Source organism: Chelonoidis abingdonii, chromosome 6 (genome assembly GCF_003597395.2).
Source record: "Chelonoidis abingdonii isolate Lonesome George chromosome 6, CheloAbing_2.0, whole genome shotgun sequence".
NCBI lineage: Eukaryota > Metazoa > Chordata > Testudines > Testudinidae > Chelonoidis > Chelonoidis abingdonii.
This window is the reverse complement of record NC_133774.1, coordinates 92,923,896-92,949,002: the sequence shown is the minus strand read 5'-3', so window position 1 is coordinate 92,949,002 and position 25,107 is coordinate 92,923,896. Positions and strand designations below refer to the sequence as shown.

At 39.4% G+C, this 25,107-nt stretch overlaps 1 protein-coding gene across 1 annotated transcript in view; it reads left to right on the top strand.

The window, feature by feature from the left end:
- The window catches only part of NTRK2 (neurotrophic receptor tyrosine kinase 2), a 303,730-nt gene that overhangs the window by 28,672 nt on the left and 249,951 nt on the right, over positions 1-25,107 (top strand). The window contains exons 2-5 of the mRNA XM_032771140.2: positions 1,322-1,396; positions 1,680-1,751; positions 6,557-6,625; positions 10,868-11,025. Of these exons, the coding sequence (XP_032627031.1) occupies positions 1,322-1,396; positions 1,680-1,751; positions 6,557-6,625; positions 10,868-11,025 (374 nt within the window). The remainder of the gene's footprint in view (positions 1-1,321; positions 1,397-1,679; positions 1,752-6,556; positions 6,626-10,867; positions 11,026-25,107) is intronic.

Genomic DNA, 25,107 nt, shown 5'->3' with positions numbered 1-25,107 from the left:
CGCTACACCCGTAGAAGATGTGGTTTACATGCAGCGCTGGGAGAGCTCTTTCCCAGTGCTGGCACGCGGCAGCGCTTTGAAATTTCAAGTGTAGCCATACCCTAAGACAGCTTGGATTATGCACTGCTTGCCAACCATATTTTAAGAACATATTTTCCAGCACACATCTATTATTCTTTATACATCACCATACAAACACCCCACAATAATACTATCCATTTGCATATAACACCTTACATGCTGCCTTTAGGTATAGATCATGACTACAGTGTGTTGAGGCAATGAGTGTGTCAGGTCCGATGTGAGTTAAGGTATAGTGTGCCCTCTGCTAGTTGGCACTGAGGGGCTTCCAAGGTCACACAGGTAAAGGAAGATTCTAAATGACATCCCCTGTCATGCTTGAATACAGTTGCACAGAGAATGGGAAGATCTGCCTGATGGATCTCAAATGGGAGGATTTCATTATCCATCATTTTTAATATGTTATTCATTGGTTTTGGATTGGCCCTTAATGAGTTTCAAGAGTTTAAATCAGATTGGTTTATAAAATCCATGGGATAACAAGGTTATGTAAGGAACTCTGTATTCTTCTATTATTTTACAGTGGCTTCACTCTGTTACTCTTATCCCAAGAAATCCTGCAGAGCCATCACTGTCATTTGATGCTCATATCTGCTACACTGGTGGCACATGAAGAGGTTCCTGGTGCATAGTGGCATTGGCTGATGCTTTTGATCTATCACGATGCTTTCTCTTTCTGTTGTGTTATATTCAGCTGGGGCTCATCATATGCATAATACAACCAAGAATGATTAGTTTGTTTTGTCTTCCAGTTGTAGTGTGGTGTAAATAAATCTCCAGCTAAGGGGCAGGGAGAAAAACATCTTAATGAGTGATGATGTTAAATATATCCAGTATTAGCAAACTAGGGCCAGACTCTACTTGTGCGCAATTTACACCAGTTGAGAGTCTGGCCTTCTTGTTATGCAAAAGTAATGAGCCAAGTTTCAGAGAAAGTGGCATTATAAAGAAATTTTGTTTATTATCTCTCAGTTTGAAGACCTCCCTCTCTGTGCAAGATTGTTTCCCCTGAGTAAAAATTAAATGTTCTGCAACAGGGCAGTCAGTTAAATACTTGGGAAGGTGGCAAGAAGTATTTAGCTCTGCAGACACAAGAACCATGACTCCATGCTGACTGAAGTTGGTCAGAAACCTTCGTCACCTTTTAAATTTCACCTATAAACAGCGCCTGAGACAATCTAAATAACAGGTAATGAATCGGCTTTCTTCACTTGCTTTCTCTGTCTTGTTTTTTCTATAGTTACATCGCAAACCAGCGGAAATTAGAAAGCATCAATAACAATGAAGTTGGACTTTATGTTGGACTGAAAAATCTGTGAGTATCTGACTTATTATTTTTGTTTAACATTAATAGTTGTAGTTTCTCTTACAACTGGATTTATAGGCCCCAGTCATGAGCAGGGCCTAATTGCGCTGGGCGCAGTACAAATATGAATTAAAAAAAGACAGTCATTGCCCCAAAGAGGTTACAATTTAATTAATGAAATATGATCTAGGTTAATTGTAATCCCAAATCTTATTCTAACCATTATTATTAATTAATCAATTTTATTTTAACTGACCAACACTAACAATTTAAACACTATATGTTTTCACAGAACCGTGGTGGATTCAGGCTTAAAGTTTGTGTCCCGTCAGGCATTTCTGAAAAACACCAACCTGCAGTACATGTGAGTCAGAACAGCTCATGTCTTGTAAGACAGACCTGCACAGAGCTTGTTACTTCCCTTCCCTTTCTTCACATAAAAAGGGAGGTGTATAAGGATCTTTTGCTAATAACTTTGGCGTGAAAGAGGAACTGTATTATAAGCAAGTGGTGCTGGGGCATCCTGTTAATTTTGTTATGCTGGATCATTTCCGCTTTGGACTTGGCAAAGGATGAGTAGTCCAGAGTCCTCTGTGAAAACAACTCAGAAAAATGACCAGGTCAGTTTCTTCTGTGTTTGTTGGTTTGCTTACATGTCCCTGAAGAAGATAGGTGCCTCTCAGTTTGGGCTTGTTTACCCAGTGTTGTTAGTCTGCACTAAAGGGGTGTAAATTCTAGTCCACACCAGCATGTCACGCACTAACTGGTCCATGGGGATCCTGCTGTGGTACACTAAAAGTTCCCTGGTGAACATTAATGTAATACTGTCTGGGACCATGTTAACACACACTAAGGGTATTTAGCTCGTGCTAGCAGGGTCCATATGGACCAGTTAATGTGCGATATGCTGGTGAGTAGAATTTACGCCCTCCCCCGCCCAGTGCAGACCTATGCATAGTGTAGACAAGTCCTTTGAGAAGCATAGAGCTGAACTCACTCCTACTCACATTTAGGATTGTGGTCCCAATTCTGGAAGGTGCTGAAATGAGCAGCGGGGGTTTAGCACATTACATGAATTCTAGTCCAGCAAAGCATTCGAGTAAGTGCTTAAGTCTACCACTATTCAGCAAAGCTCTTAAGCACCTTCTTAACGTTAGGCATGTGTATGAGTGAATCAATGAGACTTAAACACAGGTATTAAGTTAAACAGGTGCTTGACTGAGTGCTTTGTGTAATAAAGATGGATTGCTGAATTGGGGTCAGGACTGGGTGCTGTTATACTACAATAAATTCCCTTTCTTCAATTTTGCTTTCCAAGAAAAATATGTCATAGGAGGATTAAATTAATAGTAATTTAATCAAAAACATATGATATCTCAATTTGCTGGTAGCTGTGGTAGGCTGTTACCCCTTATGTGTTCAAACTAGGAGAGGGAGAATGTAACACACATTTTACAGGTATGTTAAATTATTTCATCTTGTTATTAATAAAGCAAATTGCTTTGACCAGAGCCATAACAATGCATAAACATAGAAATACCATATAAAGTAAGAGCTACTAGCTGGGTATATACTTGCTTTTCCTGGGACAATAGGTCATTAAATTATGATTTCCTTCTGAGCAGTGATAAAGAGGGATTTGTAATCTTGCAAAACATGTAAAAAACCTGGGTACAACCAAAAATGATTACTTAGTGCCACTTGTTATATTTACAATAGATGAACCAAAGTGACAGGGCATTTAGCATGAAGGTAGTTCTGCCTTGGCCTTTGGATTTATTATTTCTGTAGAAAAAATCATTTGTTTATTCTTTACATGATTTCTTAATGAGTTTAAAAAATCTTCCCAAGGAGCCTGTTGCTTCAATGTCTGGGACCATTGAAATCAGTGGCAACACTCCTAGGACACTGGGAACAGTATGGACCCTGAGATGTGGTCTGGGCAATGAAAACTGTGAAAAACTGAAATCAGTCACGTTTAATTAATAGTAACCTTCTCAGCAGAAGACTAAGAAAAATCTTACATTTCATTTTAAAGCAAAAGTTTATGTCTAGCCATTTGGAGTTTATGGGATTTTTTTTACATACAAATATTCTTATGAATATTAATGTTAATTGTATGAACTTTAATTTTGCTAATAGAAATATTATGGCTGTAATCCTTTCACAGGAGAAATCTTTTAATGCAGTCACAAGGCTTCATTAAAAATAAACACTGTATTCTTAAAACATAAATAATAATAGCACATAATAATATCAGATGCTAATGAATCTACTAACACATAGCTATTTAAATGCTTTTTGGCTTATTTTCTGGGCCAAACCTCTGTAGCCAAAATGCCTTTCCACAACTGAAGTATAATGATTAAGGTTTAGTAATAATGTAAACAACAGAAAGTGAAATGTTCCAATAGATATCACTTAAATGTAATTAATAGCCTTGCTAGTTTAATTCTGGTATTCTCATTGACCTTAGACTCAAAATTACTCAACAATCACCTTTAAAAGCTATTAAACAGTACTGTTGTAGCAGTGCTATAATTTATAAACTCAGTAGCAGTAACAATTTTTTTAATAGACCTGTTTAATGCACTTCCTTTATATTATATTAATACCTTTAACTGTAGGAATAAAGGTCACAAGTAGTGAATATTTCCTAAAACATTAAAAAGCCATTGTAATGTACCAAGAATGCACATAATTGCATACATTTTGTATATTCAGATCTACTTTGGTATTTTTAGTGTGCTATTTGAGTGCTGTGGACTTGACTAGATTAAGAAAAGAGACCTACATTTGCTGTATATCTAATCCTGACCTAACTACAGGCTTTCCCCTTTTCCCTATTGTGTAAATACAAGCTAACATTTCGATATAACTGGTTGAGATTGGTCTCAGGCTCCTCGCTAGAGTCGACCTTGAACAGCTAAATCAAGGTTAACAGCGCTAACTTGTATCTACAGTAAGGAAACATTTGTGGTTAGGTTGGGATTAACTAACACATGTTTAGTAACAGGGGCTGGGGAGTTGGTCTGATTTTTTTTTTTAAATCACAGTGTAAATGTTTAGTACAAGATTTTTATTTTGTTTTTGTGATGAAATGAGAAACGGATTGGAAGTAGAGTGCATGAAGCTGGTTTCACACTCTTTTTGCCTCCCCTCCCTCATCTTCTCTTCACTTCCCAAGCTGTTGAGCACATCTTGGCTGTAATGCAGGATCTAGGCCCTTAACTCTAAGTTAACAAAGTTTTATGTGTATATACTTATTACTGTGGATGCTAGCCATAGTGATTCTGTACTATGATATTGAATTGAGGAGCTAACTTTTAATTACTCTTACAGAACTGCATCTTTACCAACCATCTAGTAACCCTGGTCTATGTATATTCACTTACTGTGGACTGAAGGGCCCAAAGCAGAGATTTTAGTAATCAATATAAAGTGCTCCGTTTATGAAAAATATATATAACAATAAATGTACTGACATAATATAATTCAAGATGATATATATAACATAGGGCTCAAGAATTTCAATTGAATTACATGTCAGTTTGAAAAATCTGAAGGCCCCTAACTGCATAGAAGAAAAGACTAGTCATAAAGCCCTAAATGTGTCAGCCCATAACCAAGAATGCAGTTGAGCATTTTTGTTAGTTTTCCATAAATACAGTGAGCCTCATTCTGATCTTATGTACACTGGCATAAGTCAGAAGTAACTCCACTGGAGCTACTTGGCTGGTGTAAGCGAAAGGAGAGTCAGGCCTGTGGAGTTTCCTATCATTTTTCAAAATTGTGTTTCATAATGGTGGCATGATCGCAGGTGCTCCTGTGAGTAGCTTCACTTAAATCAATGGGCCAGATCCTCCTCAGCCTTGCACCTTACATAGTCATTTACACCTGTGCAAAGTGACAGTTTGGTAAGGTAGCATGTTACATCCCCTTTTCACAGATGTAAATGGCTATGTAAGGTGCAAGGCAGTGGAGGATCAAGCCACTGATTTGAATGATTAAGTACTATTCATATAGGCATGGCTTGCAGTACTGGGCCCTAAAGCGCTGGGTCACCTAACCTCCAGCGTCCTAACACAGAGTTTGTCTAGCTCATGGAAAGAAGTTAAGGTTAGGTCAGGGTTAGCGAACATGTGGTACCTAATTCTTGCTTACAACATCTTCGCTGGTGTAGATGCAAGTTACACCTTTAACCTTGATTTATCTGGGCAAGGTCAAATCTAGGGAGGGCTAAGGCAGACCTTGATCAGTTCAATCAAGGTTAAAGGTATAACTACATTAATCCCTGGTTTAAGTGCAAATTTCAATGCAACATTAACTATGGAGCCCCTCTCATGCCTTCGTAATACCGTATAAAATGCATGTAGTATTTTGGCTCATAATACTGATTTGCACTGGGCTGTTGGCAGTGTTACAGTTTACTGCTGCTCTCTATATTATTAACTAGTGCACTGATAGAACCACAAGAAAAATTATCCCTTTTTTGATTTGTGGAGGAAAGGCGGGGAACATTTTTCTACTGGTTTGGGAGTGAAGCATTTCTGATTAAGGTGAACCTTTCTCTATCCTTAAAAACTTGGGGAGAACCTTTAGGTTAATTATATTTGGAAGCAGCAAATGCTTAATTGACATAAAACCCCCTAATGTTAGCATGTTACAATTTTCCTTTTGATCTCTCTCTTATTGCACACGTGGTTTGAAAAGAATAACTAAAAGGCTTATGTTGAGGATGTGTGCTAGCATGTGGTTGGGGTTAGATGAGCACAGAGTGCAGTGCAGACTCAAAGAAGGTATGGGAAACACCCATTTTGCTTATGGATAAATTGGCATGTAACCAACATCTGGACTTTTGAAATGAAATCCACTGTTTTTTCTGCATGGCTAGAAGTGCTGAAAGATGAAAATTTTGTCCAGTGTTGAATTTGTTTATGAAGCTAGCTGTCAAAACGAGGTGCTTGCTGGATTAGGAATCTTCAAAGCCATATTGGGCTATTAGAAGACTTTAGATCCCTATCCATCTCCTATTGAACTCAAAGGAAGGAAACCCACAGATTTTCTTGGGGGTTAGATTGGGCTAAATTTTCAAAACAATACTGTTTCTATAGTTTGGTTATGAAAACCAGAAATACTAATAAAATCTAATGTTCTGTTTTCTTACAGTAATTTCTCTAGAAACAAGCTCTCAAGTTTGTATAAGAAGACTTTCCGCCATCTAAATTTGTCTAATCTGTAAGTAGTGAAGTTTTTTTAAAATGAAGATATTTTGTGTGTTTGAAATAGAATAGCAGCATGAGAGCTTTTAGGGCTTGATCTATTTAAGTCAATGGGTGCCATTGACGTCAGTGGGACCAGAGTTTCATCCCATGTCTTTAGAGAAGGTAAGTTGCCTTTGGATGATGACATTGTTTAAAAAAGATATTAATTTAATGCAATACTGGAGCAAAACACCATGACATTTGCTTTCTCTCCAGTGAAACACAAATTAATCTGGATAAAACCTGCCTTTCCTTGTCAGCTTTAAAATGTTCTATTTTGAAATTGTTTCACATAAAACTATTGGTTTTTTGGATTAAAGAAGGTGGAAGCCTGAAGTAAGAAATTAAGTACTTGCAGATCTTCATGTTAAGTGTTTTCCTCATTTTCTTGTATTTTACTGGCCTTACAGCAGTTGTGTGTTTGACCATTCAACAATGTTTTTCCTTTTCTGAAAACAAAATTGTTCTGAACTGAAATAGATTTTACATTACAAATATTCTATAACCATATGATTAATATACATTTTGCTTATTCTGGTTGTTCGAACCATACATCTATATTCTAGGCTCTTTTAAGCAGAATGTATGTGTATGTATTAACAGATAACTTCCTTATATTTAATCATAAGTGAAAATAGGAAAAAAGAGCCGTACAATACTTCTGGTGTAGTAATTATTGGTTTTCCTGTTTATAGGTTGCATTAACCTACACATAGAAGAGGTTAAGTATTTGGGCCCTGGTGTTTAGGGTTTGCTCCTCTCAGTGTTGCAACACCTAACTACTTAAGGAGCCTGTAAGCCAGGGGAATTGTCAGTCACAAGGTAGGCATCCAGACTCCCCATACAATGCATGGGGAGTGCTAGATGCCTAAAGAAGGGACTATCAGAAGCCAGTAAACTGAACAAGTTGTTCTGAAATGGGAAGGTTTCTGGTTTCTCAGAGCTCAGTACAAGATCAGGGCCCTGGGGATATAAAGTAGATAAATCAGAAATATTAACCAAGAAGAATGTATTGTAATCTCAGACACCTTTTGGAGTATGTTCTCATTTGAGTATAGGAAAAATGAAGTGCACTAATCCCTGGCACCAAGATCAGATTATGCCCCTTAGGTATGCTTTGTTGATGATTAAGGGGTGTAATCACTTTACAGTCCACAGAACTTCATTCACTGGAATTTTCTTCCATAATATGGCAATCGCTGAGCATTCGAATTGAAAGAATAGCTAGTTGCAAAATGCTTCCATTTGATCTGTTCTGTTAGGTATCTGTAATTTTTTCTAAAATCTCAAACTCTCCTTACCGTCCTCTCTCTTCATGTGTTCACCCAAAAAATGCACTTTTATCTGACATCTGGCAATAACTTTCACCTCTCTGTTTGGTAGCTGATATCATCTCAGCAATAAAGATGATACTGTTTATATTGGTGCACAGTATCTTAATGCACAAAGCAAGCTGTTGAAACAAAAACATATTTTCTTAGTGTTACTGAACAACTAGGAAAAGACATGGAGCCATTTTTTCCCCCTGGATTTCACAAATGTAACTGATAGCCTGATTTGGCTCAGGGTGACTGTGAAAAAGTACTGATTTCAATTCTGAGCCCAAATTCTGCAGGCATTTATGTCAGTATATATCTGGAATTACTTCACTGTATTAAATTGAATAACTTCAGTTTACACATGAGCTATACTGACTATCTCTGAACCTTTCTGTTATCAGGTGACCAATTTCTTATAGGTGTCATGGCTGAACTGGTTTTGAAAGGGATTTGAAGGTGCACAAAGTAGTAATTTACAAGTTAGTTCAGTGAGATCACAGTGAATCATGTTGATCTTTTTGAAGATGTTAGTGTGATCCTGTGCAAAGGAAGAAGAGGGCTCAAGATGTGGACTGTAGGAGAGAATTGAAGATTCTAAATAAGCAAGAGAGGTTGTGGGAATTCAGTTCCATGCAGGTAGGAAATTAGTGCTTATTGGCAAAGCATTTGGGAGAAGTGGAGTAGGAGAGAATACATTTGTACTGTAATCATGGGATTTATGTCATAGGCATTCAGCAGTTTGTGAGCAGGGACAGAGGAAATGGATGTTGAGAGTGAGCCACGTTTAGGAAAAATGGAAGAATACTACTTCCCTACCTCACAGCGCATTGCAAGGGTAAATGATTAATGTTTGAGGTGGTTAGATACTACAGTGCTGAGGGTCCATATAAGAAGATAGAGAGACAGGATGTAGAGGTAAGACAGGTATTTGTAGAGGTGAGAAGGCATGTGGGAAAAGGGTTGGTGGGGAGAGAGGAGGATATAGAGTTGATAGTGGCAAAGTGGGGAGGACAGAATGGATGAAGGTGAGAGAGGAAAAGCAGGGAAGTGGAAGAGACAGTGAGCTAAGGAAGAGGTGGGGTGTGCTTGGTGAGAAGCTTGCTTTAAATCTGACTTTTGATAGAAGACACTTAACTCAAAGTGTAAGTGAATGAACTTTCAAGTCAGGGTGAAAGGCATGAGGTGAAAGATGTTCTCCAGACTATTGGGGGGAAGGGAAATAAGAAGCTGCTTTGAAAGGATTCTGCTTTAAAAACAAAATTGTAGTTTCAACTGCAGAATTACAGCAAATGAGATGAAAATGTTAATTGCTACTCACTGAGCCAGTAAGTGCATGGAAGGGACAATCATGCTTCTATTCCTCCCCTTTCTGCAGAATGTCACCATGGTGTGACTCCCGTGGGAAGTTAAATCACATTTAAAACAATGGGAAGAAAATGGTTGCTTGGTTATTATTAACCAAAGAGAGTTTTTTAAAAAGTAATTCTTATTCATACAAGTAGTGCCATTGAAATCAACTGGATGACTTATGCTAATATAAATTATCCACAAAAGGTGTTACAGCTCAGGTAGACAGACCCACACTAGCTCAAGCAGAGCTAGTGTGCTAAAAATAGCTGTGTTGATGGTTTTAGCATGGGTGGCAGCTTGGGCTAGCCACCTGAGTACAAACCCACCCGGAACCCTAGGTACGCACCCTGAGCTGACACCCCTGTTACCTCTGGCTACATTGCTATTTTTAGAATGCTAGGTCAAACAGCTAATACATATCTATCTACCTGAGTTGGGAAGCACACTCCCAGCTACAGTGTAGTTGCACCTTTATGTATGAAACTTGGGGAAGCATGTTACTTTTCTGAGAAACTGACTCATGGGTTTGTCTTGATTTTCTACAAATTCGACATTTTAAATTGCTGCCTAATAATGATAGTGCAGCTTTTAATGCTTAAGGCAACAGATTTTGTGGGCAACTAGAATATAGCTTATGTGCATCATGGTCATTTGTGGAGTTTCATTACTCTTTTTATAATGAAATGTCTTTAGGGGTCACAAAGAAACGCTGACAAATTTATCAGTTGGAACTCACCTGTGCTTTTAGGAGAAAAGGTGAAATCCTGGACTGTTTCTGAGTCAGGCATTTGGTTTGTCTCCATTATACTTCATTCAGGCTTCATCACATTACATTGGGCTAAGGTTTTCATGAGTACTGAAATTAGAATCAGGTAGGTGGACTAAACTCTGACTGAAGTTACATATAGTGTGCTGTATAGTTATGTGGTGTTTATACAGTGGGTTACAGCCCTTTTTTTAGTTAGGTTCTGGTTGATATTAGTTAAAGCCTTTCACTGTATCATCTTCCAGAGTCATATGAATGATTTCTTCTTAAAGGTGTGTGAAATTCTTGTTTACAACTAGAGTTGTTAAACTTTAATCATAATATGGGACTGAATGGGTCCATAAAGAGTCCACCACATACAGCAATGAAATCTTTTCAGGAGTGTACTTTATAAATCAGTAGATCAAAATCCACTATGGAACAGATTCTGATCTCCATTTAACTGGTAAAAATCCAAAATGATTTCATTGAAGTGAATGGAGTCACTTTACGGGTGAAATTGAGATCAGAATCTGTCCCTGTATGTGGTATCTCATATCTGTGATAAGCACCATGGACCAGATCTTTAGCTGGAGTAAGTTGATTATAGATTAATACTTCAGTGGAGATGTAGCCATTTATACTATTGAGGATCTGGCTCCCTAATTTTATTAAGCAAAGTGTTTTGCTTCTAGGCTGCACTTGGAGTGACATTAAAAACAAACCAAAAACCTGCACAGCAATGTTTCTAGACACATGATGTCAACTGATTTTTTTTTAAATGATTTAATTTTTGTTATAGGATTCTAGTGGACAATCCATTCAAGTGTTCCTGTGATGTTATGTGGATCAAGATATTTCAGGAGACCAAGTTTTCTAACCCAGAAACTCAGGATTTTTACTGCATAAATGACAACAACAAGAGGATACCCCTTTCGGACATGCAGATCCCTAACTGCGGTAATATACTTTAAAGTAAAACAATTATGAAGTTAAGTTACTGCCAGGCAGGAAAAGCAACCATGGTTTCAGCTCTTGACTTCAAGATGATATATTTGCCACTACATGAAATCTCGGAAGAAGGTCCCTCTGATTCTTTACACCTTGTGGATTAATATTGTGAGCTTTAGTTAGAATGTTTGGGTTTTTTTAGAAAAAAAATCTTTTAAAATAAACTGTTGCTCAGAAATGCATCAGAATAAAATATAGAAATGGTGTGTATATATATATTCATTAAATTGAAAAGGATGCTTTCAAGATGAACAGACCCAAAATGTTACCTAACTTAAAAATATCATTTGTAGCTTTCACAGAATCCCTAGATTAATAGAATCTTTATTTTCCTTTAAAAATGAATATTATTAGCATCACATTTTTAAAACTCAGGCTATAAATTGTGCCTGTTTAAAAAGAAAACACACAAGCAAATAATCCTGTATTTTTCCATGCAGATATCAGTAACTGTGTGCAAACAGAGTGAGGGAAACCCTGCAGAGTCCTCTTTGTATGGGTTACGTGAAGCAGACTCTGCAGGTTTCAGTTCGCAGCATTTGGCAAAATGCCAATCTCCATTGGTTTGAGGAGACATTGTATGATAATTCTCATCTCCTTGCTTCAGTTGCTTCCTTCCACTGGTCCTAGAACACTTCTTACTAGTTGGAAAACGTATTCCTTAGCCTCAGACCTAGTGGCAGGTGGACCAGTTGGGCTTGATTCCTCTCCTGAGCACAGGACTGGTGCCAGTGTTTTTGGCGCCCTAGGCGCACGGCCATTTCGCCGCCCCACGAGCTGCTCCCGCGGCTCTGGTGGACCTGCTGCAGGCGTTACTGCAGAGGGTCCGCTGGTCCCATGGCTCTGGTGGAGCTGCCGCAGGCGTCCCTGTGGGAGGTCCACCGGAGCCACGGGACCAGCCGCCCCTCCGCAGGAACGCCTGCGGCAGGTCAACCGGAGCCGTCTGCTTCTCCCCCGGAAAAATGCCGCCCCCCAATAATCCTAGTGCCCTAGCGATTGCCTAGGTCACCTAAATGGAAGCGCCGGCCCTGCCTGAGCACAATTGTTTCGGACTCAAATTGAAACTCACTAACAGATAGTAAGTTTCATTTTGTTTTCCTTGATGGGCAGAGAGAGAGCAGAATGAAGCAAGCATGGAGGAAAAGAAAGAAGGAAGGCAGGGCAGGGCAACGCCCAGTGGATAGATTTGGATAGGGAAAGAGGCAAAGAAGAGTGAATTGGAGGGGGGACGCAAAGAAGGTAGAAATAAACTCTGCCTTTCTTCCTTCTATTATTTCTGCCCTCTGCATCTCTAAACTTTCTGTGAGTGATTCACAACACCAGACTGCTCTTCTTCTCAGCACTCCCAGCTGGGCCTGAAACCCATAACCAGGGAGGAGAACGGGGTGGAAATCAGATGAATGCTCTGTTTCCTATAGATGCTGTTGAGTACATGCTCCTGTCATGGCTATGTGTGTCAAGCAGAGCAGAGAGCGCTTTGTGATTGGAGAGCAAAGAGCATCCTGGTATTTAGTAGCTCTCTCCCATGTTGCCAGCAGTGTCAGTGGATGAAGAAGGGGAGAGATGGGCAAGAGTGCAGGGGAAAAGCAACATGAGATGCAAAATACAGATCTCTTTAAAGTACTGTGTAATCTCAGTCCAGCGCTGAGCAAATCCCTCTTCGGCAGCTGCTGAACTTGGCTGCTCTGCTTTGAGGGGCTTGAGGGAGAGCTGTTGCATCTTCCAGGTCTTTGGAAGGACTAGGGGTAGTAGGAGAAGTGGCGCCAGGGTTTTTGGCACCCTAGGTGGGGGTTCTTCTGCGCTCCCGGTCTTCGGGGCACTTCGGCGGCGGGTCCCGGAGCGAGTGAAGGACCCGCCGCAGAATTGCCGCTGAAGACCCGGAGCGCGGAAGGACCCCCTGCTGCCGAATTGCCACCCCCCCCAAATCCTGGTGCCCTAGGCAAGCGCCTAGGTCGCCTAAATGGAAGTGCCAGCCCTGGGTAGCAGGCACAAGGCAAGGATGTTGTCACGAAACACTGGAAGCCAAAACTGTCCCTGTTCTGCTGTAGCTGGTCAGAGCCATAATCCTTAGCTAGAACCCTCCTGGTAATTAGAGATTCCCTTAACTCCACAGTTTTCTGAGTTCCCAGCACTAAGGATTATGGGACTTTTACTGAGTCATTGAGTGACTGCAGCAAGTTTGGGTGTGTTTCTCAGCTTGTGTGCCTTGCGTGTGGGAGGTGTGCCTCCTGCCACATAAGAGAACTTTGCAAGATCAGGGGAGTCATTGGCCAATCTGGTGGCCCTTCCAAAGGCCACTGCAAATGGTCTGCACTAGAGCAGGAGGAGGAGGAAAGGGGGTTGGAGACCGAGGAGAAGGGGTGGTTGTGTGCATAGCAGCACAGGACCACAAATTGTTCATGTGCCTGTTTTGATGTTCATGTTTGTGCATGGAACTTAAACTTGATTATGGACAGACTTATGTTTCTCTTTAACTCTTAGCTCAGCCCTAAGTGAACATTTGTACCGTGATATGGCATTACAGTTTACTCCCTTGGGTGACACTACACAAACAAATCCAAAGTGTGATATAAATGCTAAGTCTGCCATCTCCCAGGTATGTAGCAGACACACTTAAAGGAGACAAATCACAACATCCACGTGAGCGCAACCTGCATTCTGAAACTCTTAAGAAATCATATATTGAGCTACTATTTTAAGAGTATCTCTTATTTTACATTGCTTAGGTTTGTGTGGGCATAATTTTCAGAAAACCCGCAGTTCCATAGACTGTAGCTGTGGCTCCCCCTTTGAAAATCAGAAACCATATCTTTAATCCTTAACCATATCTTTAATCCCTGCAGATGTTTTTCTAAAGAAGTTAGTCTGTTTAATTTTCTAACAAAATGTAAGTTAACAGAGGCTAATTGTTATCTAACTATAGGAAGAATGAAACCTTTGGTTTTGGTGGAGTAATAAATGTACATTGTTTACAGTTTTCTTCTTCTTCCTGTGAATTAACTACCCCCTACCCTTTCTTTTGACTTTGATAGGTTTTGTGGGTGCTCAGGCCTTTGTAAGCTATATTGTCACCTAACAGTAAAACCTTGCTAACTTGCCCTAATGACTACTACTACATTCATCACAGCAGATTGGTTAATTTTCTGAATCAGCAACTAAGCAAACAAATTTGATTTTAAATAAAAATTGAGGACACAGTCTGACAAAGTATTTTATTAATTTATTCTAGCAGGTGCCATTAGTTATTGATGGTAATATTTAATAGTATACCAGTAAGCATTATGTAGTGTAAATTGTAAAAGTCTTGGTAATAGGGCACCTTGCTACTGTGTGCTGCTAATAAATGGTTTCTTGGTTAGAATTCTCTGGTTTGCTGATCAGTGAAGTGAGAATTTGTGAGGTTCTGTGGCACTGTACTTGTTAATGTAGTTGAAATGTTTATTGATGGACTGGTTAAAAGCTAGTTGCAATTTAATTTTAGCTTAGAGTTGAACTTCCATAATCCACATTTATGGTGAAAGCCGATAAGAACTACTGACAATGAAGTCCTTTTTCTGACCTCTGATCAAAAGATCAAATTTGGGATATTTTTCTGTATTCAGTGTTGAAATGAACAAATTTAAAACTGTACAGTGAGTCACCTGGTACCAGTGCTTGCACTGTATAGGTAGTAAAGAAATAATTTTCTTTCACTCACATTTAATGCCTCTGTTTCTGCCACTGGTCTTAGACTCTCAACATTGTTCTGCCTTGTATGACCAATCTACGTAATCAAAGATCTTATATTGCACATAACAGTGTGTTTGATCCATCTATTTATTTTGATTATCCTTCCAGTTTTGCATATTTACTATATCATGCCACTTCACTGCAAGTTATTTTTTCCTTGCAACTGATTGTGTATCCTAGTCAGTTTCTGGGGCAGATTTTCAGAGCACAAAAACCTAATTTATTTGTTATAGCTGTGCCAGATATGACAATTTCCTGCAATGACCTTGAAAGACTTATGGTATTGAGTTTATGTAATATTGTGGACCTGGATTGTATGTAACTACTTTGTGGTGTATATGGGACAAACATTGCAACCCTTTGGGGTCCATTATTTTAAATGAATGGTTCATCTATGACTGTGTTCCTCTGCATAGGGGAGGGCTACCTCAACTTCTACAGGAACTGAAATGAATGGGTGTTAATTAAGGATAATCAGCCAGGTTGTAACCCCCCCAGAGAGGTACTACCTCCTGGTGAGGCTCACTTATACTAGTTCAAAGTAGATTCTCTAGAGACCAACAAACAAAGGAAGAACTCTTGGATAAATATCCTGAGTTTAAACTGGCTCAAAGCCATCTTTTTGATCCTCCTTTTTGACCTTATGTCCAAGGAGGTCCCCACTCCTTTCTGGGACATGTTGGAAGGACTGACACCTGCCAGAGCCTGAGGTTGGAACTGGGGTGACCTCTCATAAGCTTTTTAGCATAAATGTAAGTTCTTTTATTGTTTCAATATGTTTCCTCCATTATGCTTTCACCTTAAGAATAAATATGCTTGCTTATGAAGATCTGTGTGGCATAACTGCTGGCAATTTATCTGTTTACAGCCTTTGAAGAGAAAGCAAAGCACAGATGCTGGCCTGTTTAGGCAGTCTGGCTTGCTGGGATATCACAGTGTAAGGAGGATCCTGTGCAGCCTAGAAAAACTCCAGTCAGGAGTGGGAGAGATGTAGATCTTTACCCAAATGAAGTGACAGCTGAGGAGCTGGGAGCTTAGAGTGGGTGCCCTTGAGGAATCATAAAAGGGAAATACAGGTGCCATTGCCCTGAACTGTGATAGCAGGCGTCACAATTTGTGTATGGATACAACCTGTCAGTTGAGGGCAGCTTATCTAACTAAGAACTGCAGGATTGGGCCCCAAACTTGTCTTAATAACAGGATTTTTGTTTTCATATGGAGAAGGGGCTGACTCTTTTCTCTTGTACTTAGTATTGTAAATCTTCCAGCAGAGATTTGGCTTTGCTCTTGTTAACTTGCATTATGTAATTGACAGAATTTTAGAAGGTGCTGCTCCTTGTTTGCAATTAAGATCTAAAAGCCAGTTTGCTCATTTCTTGCTGTGTCCAGGAAGCCTTTTTCCAGTAATTTGTATAGGCGAGTGTTAAGATAGTTCTAAATAAATTAGACTCATGCAGGCTTTACTCCAGACTGTGGAAATGGCCATTGTGATGGATTTCTATTCTGGAGGTAAATAAATATGAGAAATACCAAGCTAGAGAGTTTTGTTAGGAACAGAGAGGGAGACATTATGGATTTTAGATATTAGAGAGAAGATGAAACCAGACTGAAAGATTGGCATGATTATTTGTTTAAATAATAGAAAAGATGTAATAATATTAGTGAATCAATAAAATAAGCATTGGCTCTTAGGCTGTCACAACACAGCATAGTTCAAAAGAGCAAGGAAAGGCATAATCCAATGAATGTTGAAATCTTTTCCATTATCAGTTAAACTTCACAGATAAGGCTGACAAAAGTAGAACATAACAAGCAAAACTATTTGGCTTTTTAAAAAAGTCATAAACATTCTCTCTGTGTTACCTATCAGAATATTCATTCACCCTCTATTCTGTATTATTTACTTTGGCTCCTGGTAATAGCTATTATGCATGATGTATGCTGGCAAACTATTTTTATTCTCTTGGTACTGATTTTTAGTTCTTATCTATTATCAAGATCTGCATGAATAATGGTTTGTATGAGAGTTTTGACAGCAACAGCGTTTACACTGTAACTCAGAAGTTGAGTTACGTTTTCTTATGCAATTGAACTTAATTAAAACATTTTTCATTATTAGGAGTTTTTTAAATGAAAATAAGTGAGTTGACTACCATGATTTATCTATGAAGCTTCTTGTCAGGAGGGAGGGAGAAAGTAGGAACCAGACTTTCAAAAGTGTATGTACCTAACTTTTGCATGTACTAACTCTGATGCATATATGCAAATCTAGATTATTCTCATGCACAAACCTATGTATCTGTGTAAATCAGGGGTTGTGTGTGAGCAAAGTTAAACACACATTATTGTACGTGCACTATTGAAAATCTGCCCCTCACAATGTAAAAACAACATTGCATTTCATAATTGTGACTTTCGCTCTAAGTTAGTTTGAAAGGGAAGTATTTTATAATAGGCATAGAACAAGAAATAGGAATATTTAGGGGAAGCAGGGAAGGTAGTGTGTTCTGCTGGGTAAAGAACTGGATTGGGACTTCAGAGACCAGGATTCTACTCCTCATTCAGCAACAGGACTGCTGGGTGACATTTGGCAAGTCACTTAACCCTTGTGTCGCAGTTTCCCCACCTGTACAATGGTGATAATGATACTTATCCACTTTGAGATGTACTTATGAAAAGTGCTTTGTAAGATCTAGGTATTATTATTATTTCATCCTTGTAATGTAACTAGATTAAGACTGATGCTATCTCCTTTCCAACAGTCTAAAGAAATGACTCTCTTAATTCCTTACAAAATGGAGACTGGGTCAGGACTTTGCCTTCAGGACCATGCACACTTGATATCAAGTGTGTGAGACTGTTCTGTATGATTGTAAACATCTTGCCTGGTCCTGTTCCTCAGACTTAAAAAGTTCAAAAGCTCCGTGTTTGTCATACTGAAGTGTTTGACTTTACTGCTGTATTTTCAGTATTCCTAATTATAGGAATAGGAAATATTGCAGGTAGAGCAGAATGAACATTTTACTGCTCCATACTAAATGTGTTTTTAAATAGCAACTGCTGTACAAGAAGTCCTTTTCCAGAGGTTTGCACTCTATTAGTCCAGCCCTCATTAGCTTCCATTAAAATTGTTAGCAGAGCTCTCGATTCACCTGTGAAGGCTTATGTCAGCTTTGTCCAGCTCAGCTGCATTGAATTCATTTGATTGCTTTGGAGAAGCAACATGGAGAGACTGCGGACAGCAGCACTGAGTGCTCTGGTCTGTCTGAAGCTCTCATGTGAAATGGATGTGAGCGACTGTCTCCTTGGAAGAAGCTCTGTGAAAGGCTCTTTGAGATATTTCTATCTTTTGGATCTTTAAATGTGAACAAAGGTGGGACTTTGCAGCCACAAAGGGAGGGAGAATGGAGATAATGCTTTCTATTTTGTGTAGCTAATGCTTTGCATGTAATCTTGTTGGGGTATCCTGTTTTCAGTGCTGTAGAGGCATAGCAGAGCTGACTCCTGCATGGTATTTCTGTTGATTTCATGGGAAATGCACCCACTTACCCCATGGCTGAATTTAGCTCACAGTTTCTTGACTGCAGCTGGTTGCTAAATGCAACACAAAGGGTGCATCATACTATCAGCAATTCTGAGATTTATGCCCCAATTCAGGAAAAAAACAACAATCTTTGACTTGTTTTTAAGCTCATGCAAGCCTAAAGTGTGCGCACACATATATGTAAAAATTTTTCAGGTTTTTAGCTTGTGTTCTGGAAACTGGTCAAATTTTAACTGAATTTATCCAACAAAGATGTTCAATTTTTGTTTTGAATAAAATATTTTTCTTTATATTTTCTAATCCTCAGCCAGGAAAGGTACATTGTAATTTGAGGAGCCATATTCTCTTATTTCTTGACCAGTGCCACATCCATCCTCCAAACAATGTGATTGACTGGATAAAATGAATAACAAGTTAAAATATTTGCTGCGGTGTTGCACTTAAGAGCAAATCTTATGCTCACATGTGGGGGGAGTCTCCTGCCAGTATGAAGAATGCAGTGAGCAACAGTGAATAGCTTTGAGAACTTGTGTGTGGTGAGCAAGGCTGGGTTAGGGCACATTGCACTCCCTGAACTGTAGAGAATATCTGTAAAGCAGGGGGTATTGAAAACATGTTGTACAAGTTTAAATACTGTATAATAGATGATTATTAGTTCCCATATTAAGCTCATCAGTCTGTGACTGAGAGCTGTATTGAGAAGATGGTTCAGGAGATTCCAGCTATGGACTAAAAAGACCTTAATGAAGGCCAGATGTAAATTGGCTTGTGAGAAATGCTTTGAATATCAGTTTTCCCCCTCCTCCCCAGCAAAATCTCTGTTCTTATCACAAGGCAAATCCTGTTTTGGTACGCTGGCTGATGGTCCTTCCAGGTCTTTTCAGAGCCCATCATCTCTGCTCCTCCCCTGGGTAGAAGGGTAGTTATGGAGAAACATTGTTCCAAGCTCAGAGACTGAGGTTTGAACATATATCTTGAACTTGGTAGGAAACTTGGTGCTTCGGAAACCAGCAATTAAAGAACACTTATTGTGTTCTGCTGCCTATCATCATCCAGTTGTGATTTCAGACTAAAAGCTGCAGACATTAAATGAACAAATCTCCAGTTCACTTCAGTGGGAATTTAGCAATAGAGTTCTGCTCCATAAAGGATCACAGAATGTGGGTTGATATTAATAAGGTGAAACTTTTCTATATGGCTTTTTGTATTTCTGTGGTCAGGTACATTGGTGGTGGGTGTGACTTATCATAACAGGAGAAATAAAAACAAAAACAAGTGAAATTATAGTCAGATCCTTACAAGAGTGACAACTCAGGCTCAGGTTCTCAACTCTTCTGCTATCATAGAACATCATTACATCACTGGTGGTGCTACAAATGTCCAAATTATCATGACTAATAAGGATAACCTAGGCATGGCCCAATATCTAAATAAATACTTTGCCTCAGTCTTTAATAAGGCTAATGAGGAGCTTAGGGATAATGGAAGGATGACAAATGGGAATGAGGATATGGAGGTAGATATTACCACATCTGAGGTAGAAGCCAAACTTGAACAGCTTAATGGGACAAATCGGAGGGCCCAGATAATCTTCATCCAAGACATATTAAAGGACTGGCACATGAAATTGCAAGCCATTAGCAAGACTTTTTAATGAATTGGTAAACTCAGGGATGTACCGTATGACTGGAGCATTGGCTAACACAGTTCCTATCTTTAAGAAAGGGAAAAAAGTGATCCGAGTAACTATAGGCTCTGTTTGACATCTGTAGTATGTAAGGTCTTGAAAAAATTTTGAAGGAAAGTAGTTAAGGACATTGAGGTTAATGGTAATTGGACAAATTACAACATGCGTTTTACAAAAGGTAGATCGTGCCAAACCAACCTGATCTCTTCTTTGAGAAGGGACAGATTATTTAGACAAAGGAAATGCAGTAGATCTAATTACTTCGATTTCAGTAAGGCATTTGACATGGTTCACATGGGAATTATAGTTAAATTGGAAAAGAGGGGATCAATATGAAAATTGAAAGGTGATAAGAACTGTTTAAAGGGGAGACTACAACGGGTCGTACTGAAGGGGGAACTGTCAGGCTGGAAGGAGTGTTACTAGTGGAGTTCCTCAAGATCAGTTTTGGGACCAATCTTATTTAACTTTTTATTACTGACCTTGGCACAAAAGCGGGAATGTGCTAATAAAGTGCGGATGACACAAAGCTGGGTGGTATTGCTAACACACAGAGAAGGACTGGGATATCATACAGGAAGATCTGGATGACCTTGTAAACTGGAGTATAGTAATGGATAAATTTAATAGTGAAAGTGCAAGGTCATGCATTTAGGGATTAATAATAAAATTTAGGTTATAAATTGGGACACATGACAGTAGGAAGCGACAGAGGAGGAGAAGGACCTTGGAGTATTGGTTGATCACGGATGACTATGAGCGCCAATGTGATATGGCCGTTAAAAAAGCTAATGCGGTTTAGGATGCATCAGGTGAGGTATTTCCAGCAAAGTAAGGAGTTAGTACCATTATATAAGGCACTGGTGAGACCTCATTTGGAATACTGTGTTGCAGTCTGGTCTCCCCATGTTTAAGAAGGATGAATTGAAACTGGAACAGGTTCAGAGACGGCGCACTAGGATGATCCGAGGAATGGAAAACCTGTCTTATGAAAGAGAGTCAAAGAGCTTGGCTTGTTTAGCCTAACCAAAAGAAGGTTGAGGGGGATATGCTTGCTCTTTATAAATATATCAAGGATAATATTAGGGAGGGAGAGAATGATTGAGCTTATACCACAATGTAGACTCAAGAACAAATGGGTATAAACTGGACACTAGGAAGTTTAGACTTGAAATTAGACGAAGGTTTCTAACCATTAGAGGAGTGAAGTTCTGGAACAGCCTTCCAAAAGGAGTAGGGGGGCAAAAGACACATCTGGCTTAAGACTAAGCTTGAAAGTTTATGGAAGGGATGGTATGATGGATAGCTTAATTTTGGCAATTGATCTTTGATTATCAGCAGGTAAGTATGCCCAGTGGTCTGTGATGGGATGTTAGATGGGATGGAATCTGAGTTACTGCAGAGAATTTTTTCCTTAGTGCTGGCTGGTGAGTCCTGCCACATGCTCAGGGTTTAGCTGATCGCCATATTTGGGGTCAGGAAGGAATTTCCCCAGGGCAGATTGGCAGAGGCCCTGGAGGTTTTTCGCCTTCCTCTGCAGCATGGGGCATGGGTCACTTGCTGGTGATCTCTGCAGCTTGAGGTCTTCAAACCACAATTTGAGACTTCAATAACTCAGACAGGTTAGGGGTTTGTTATAGAAGGGGAATTAGGGTTCAGTGGCCTGCTTTGTGCAGGAGGTCAGAACTAGATGATCATATTGGTCCCTTCTGACCTTAAGTCTGTGAGTCTATAATATCAATAAGTCAAATTGAAATCCGTCAGTGATATAGCACAACTCCTCAGGTTTCATACCTCAACAGCAAGAAAAAATGTAGCTCTGAACTCAGATTTGTGGCTGACTCCGTCTCAGTAATAGGTGAACAGGTGTATTATTACTGAGGCAGAGGTCGCCACAGAGCGTGAGTTCAGATTGGAATATTCATTAGTTAGTGCTTATCCATTGTTAGAACATATAGGGGGAGATCCCACTGAAGCCAATATAAGTTTTACCATTGATTTCAGTGGGGCCAGGATTTCACCTTAAAAACACTACAGACACACACGCAAAATGTCTATGTCTATGTGTGTGCATGCATGAGTGCTAAGTACTATTAATAATGTATTTCATGGCTGACTGAAAGGATTTAGCTACATGAGTTCCTTAATTTCACAGGGTTGAGTACAAATCCCAGTGCATCTCTGAAATTTCAACCAAAGTATTGTTTCTTGCTTTGTTGAAGTACTGCTAGCAATGCACTGTAGAGAGATGGGTGGCATGACTACTAACAGTAGAACCTCAGTGTTTACGACACCAGAGTTTACAACTGACCATCAGCCACACACCCCTCATTGGAACCCGCCAGCAGCAGAGACCAAAAAAGAAAGAAGCAGCCAGTACAGTCCTGTTTTAAATGTAAACTACTAAAAAAAAAGGGTGGTGGGCGGGAAAGCAGCATTTTCTTCTGTACTAGTAAAATTTCAAAGCTGCATTAAGTCAAGATTTAGTTGTAAACTTTTGAAAGAATGGTATGTTTTGTTCAGAGAATAGATACTGACTTACTCAGCTCCATCCAGGCCTGGTTCTGCCCCTTTCCCCCAAGCCCCTGCCCCACCTCTTCCTGCCCACTCCTCCCCTGATGAACAGATAACGTGGCTGGTGGAGGGGCAGGAGCAGATCTGCAGGGCTGCTGGTGTGTACTGAGCACCCACTGTTTTTTTTTTTTTCCTGTGGGCTCCAGCCCAGAGCACCCAGTGGAGTTCAGCACCTATGGTTCAGAGTTATGAACTGTTCAGAGTTACGAACAACCTCCATTCCTGAGGTGTTGAACTCTGAGGTTCTACTGTACCACCAGAGTTTGACTGTCCCTTTGTAATGTCCTTCAGGTAATAATGCACAGTAAGGAGCTATGGAGGTAAATATTCTTTACGAATGAATGTCCAGTTAGTTTGCTATCCAAGGATTTGTATAGGTAAGAGCTCAGTACTGTTCCCGCTGGTGGGTGCAACTCACTTGACAAGTCATATGCGCCATCAATGTGCTCACTGATAATAGAAGGTATTTTTGACGATTGGTTGAATGTCCAAGAAACTACCTGTGAAGTAAATTTTTTGCCTTAATATCTGCACAGACTACTTTTTCCATATGCCCTGTAAAGTAATCAGGCTAGAATGCTTACGTTATTATGTAAATAGTATACATAATTCAATACAATTAATGGCTCTATGATGTGGTAATTGCAGATGTTAATCTAAGTGTTCATTATAACAGGATCCATTGCTGTAACTGTTTGGGTACAAAGCACTGCTCGGGAAACATATACATGGTATGACTGAAAGAAAGGGCTAAAAAACAAAACATATGAAGTTTAATCAATTAAATGAATCTTTTAAGTTAGACCCATGCGGACCAGTGAAAGGGCATGCTGTAGTTCTGAATAAAAGGTTTACTATGATTTAACTTTAGCTAATTAGTGAAAAATTTAGACTCCTACTTTACTTTTATCATAACATTTTGGTATTTAAAATTCTATTTAGCAACCCCTGACTCCTGATCCTGAAATGTTGTATGTGAGCAACTTCAGGCAAGTGAAATCCCATGGAACTCAACTGATTTGTCACATTCATTACATCTTGGGATCAAGGGCCCATATCTGAAAGAAAATTTCATATAGTATGAGCACTTTCAACTTTGCATCCAGTGAGCCTTGTTGGACTAATGTACCTTCTTTATCTTCCTGTATATGTTTTACTTACGGCAATTAGCAAAACTAAAAAATAGTGAAAATTTCTCTACATTTTAGATGCTGTAGTGGTAGTCCATTTACAAAACCCTAAGCTAGAGAGCTTTTAACTGTTCTTTTCCCGTGAGTTTACTGCTCTTTCTGTGATAATTTAGGGCTTGCTGTTCTGGTTGTTGTGACCAGGGGAGTGGGGAATATAGAGAGACTTAACCACACTTAAGTGAATGGGCCAACATGATGGCAAACAAAATTCATCTGTTTATAATGTACTTAAGAAAAAAAGTTGCACTACCTCTGTACCTACAGTTAACTTTAGACCTTGTACTAAGTTCAGGAAAGGGACAGGATATCATTGTGGGTAAGCTCAATGACACTCTGCTCAGTTCAGGTCGTCACAAAAGTAAATTAGATGTTAGGAAGCATGATGAATAATGAGAAAACAAACACCATTTATTACTCAATGGTGCATCTCACGGAAACTGTGTGTGTGTGTGTGACAGGGTCGCTCCATCTCAAAAAAGGAATATTTCAGAAATTAGAGGGATCGGAGAATGATCAAGGGTCGGAAAAAACGTGAAAGAGAGATTGAAAAGCATTGATAAAGTTTAACTAGAAAGGAACATAAGGGTCAGATCAATGGTCCATCTAGCCCAGTACCTGTCTTCGACAGTGGCCAATGCAGATGCTTCAGAGGAATGAACAGACTGGCTCACGAACGATCCATCCCTTGTGTCTCTCCCAGCTCTGGAACGGAAGGCTAGGGATACTCGAGCATGTGTTGCAATCCTGCCCATCCGGCTATAGCCATTGATGGACTATCCTCCATAAACCTTATATCGTTCTTTTTTGAACCCTGTATAGTTTTGGCTTCAGAACATCTTCCTGTCATAGAAGTTTGACAAGGTTGAAACTGTGCCTGTGTGACACAGTACTTCCTTTGTTTGTTTTAAATCTACTGCCTATTTAACTTCATTGGGTGCCCCTAGTTCTTGTCTTATGTGAGGAGTAAATAAACCTTTCTTATTTCTCTTTCTCGCACACAGTCAAGATTGGATACACCTCTACATCATCCTCACTTCGTCTCTCTTTTCATGCTGAAAAGTCCCAACATTTAAATTTCTCTCATATAGAAACTAGTTCCATAGCCTAACATTTAGTGCCCTCCTCTGTACCTTTCCATTTTCCAATTCTTTTTTGAGCTGGGCATCCAATTGCACACGTATTCAAGATGTGGTTATCATTGATTTTACATAGTTGGATGATGACATTTTCAGGCTTATCTATCCTTTCCTATGGGTTCCTACTCTGTTGTTTTTTTTTCATTGCCACGACCATTGTAATAGTGCCTG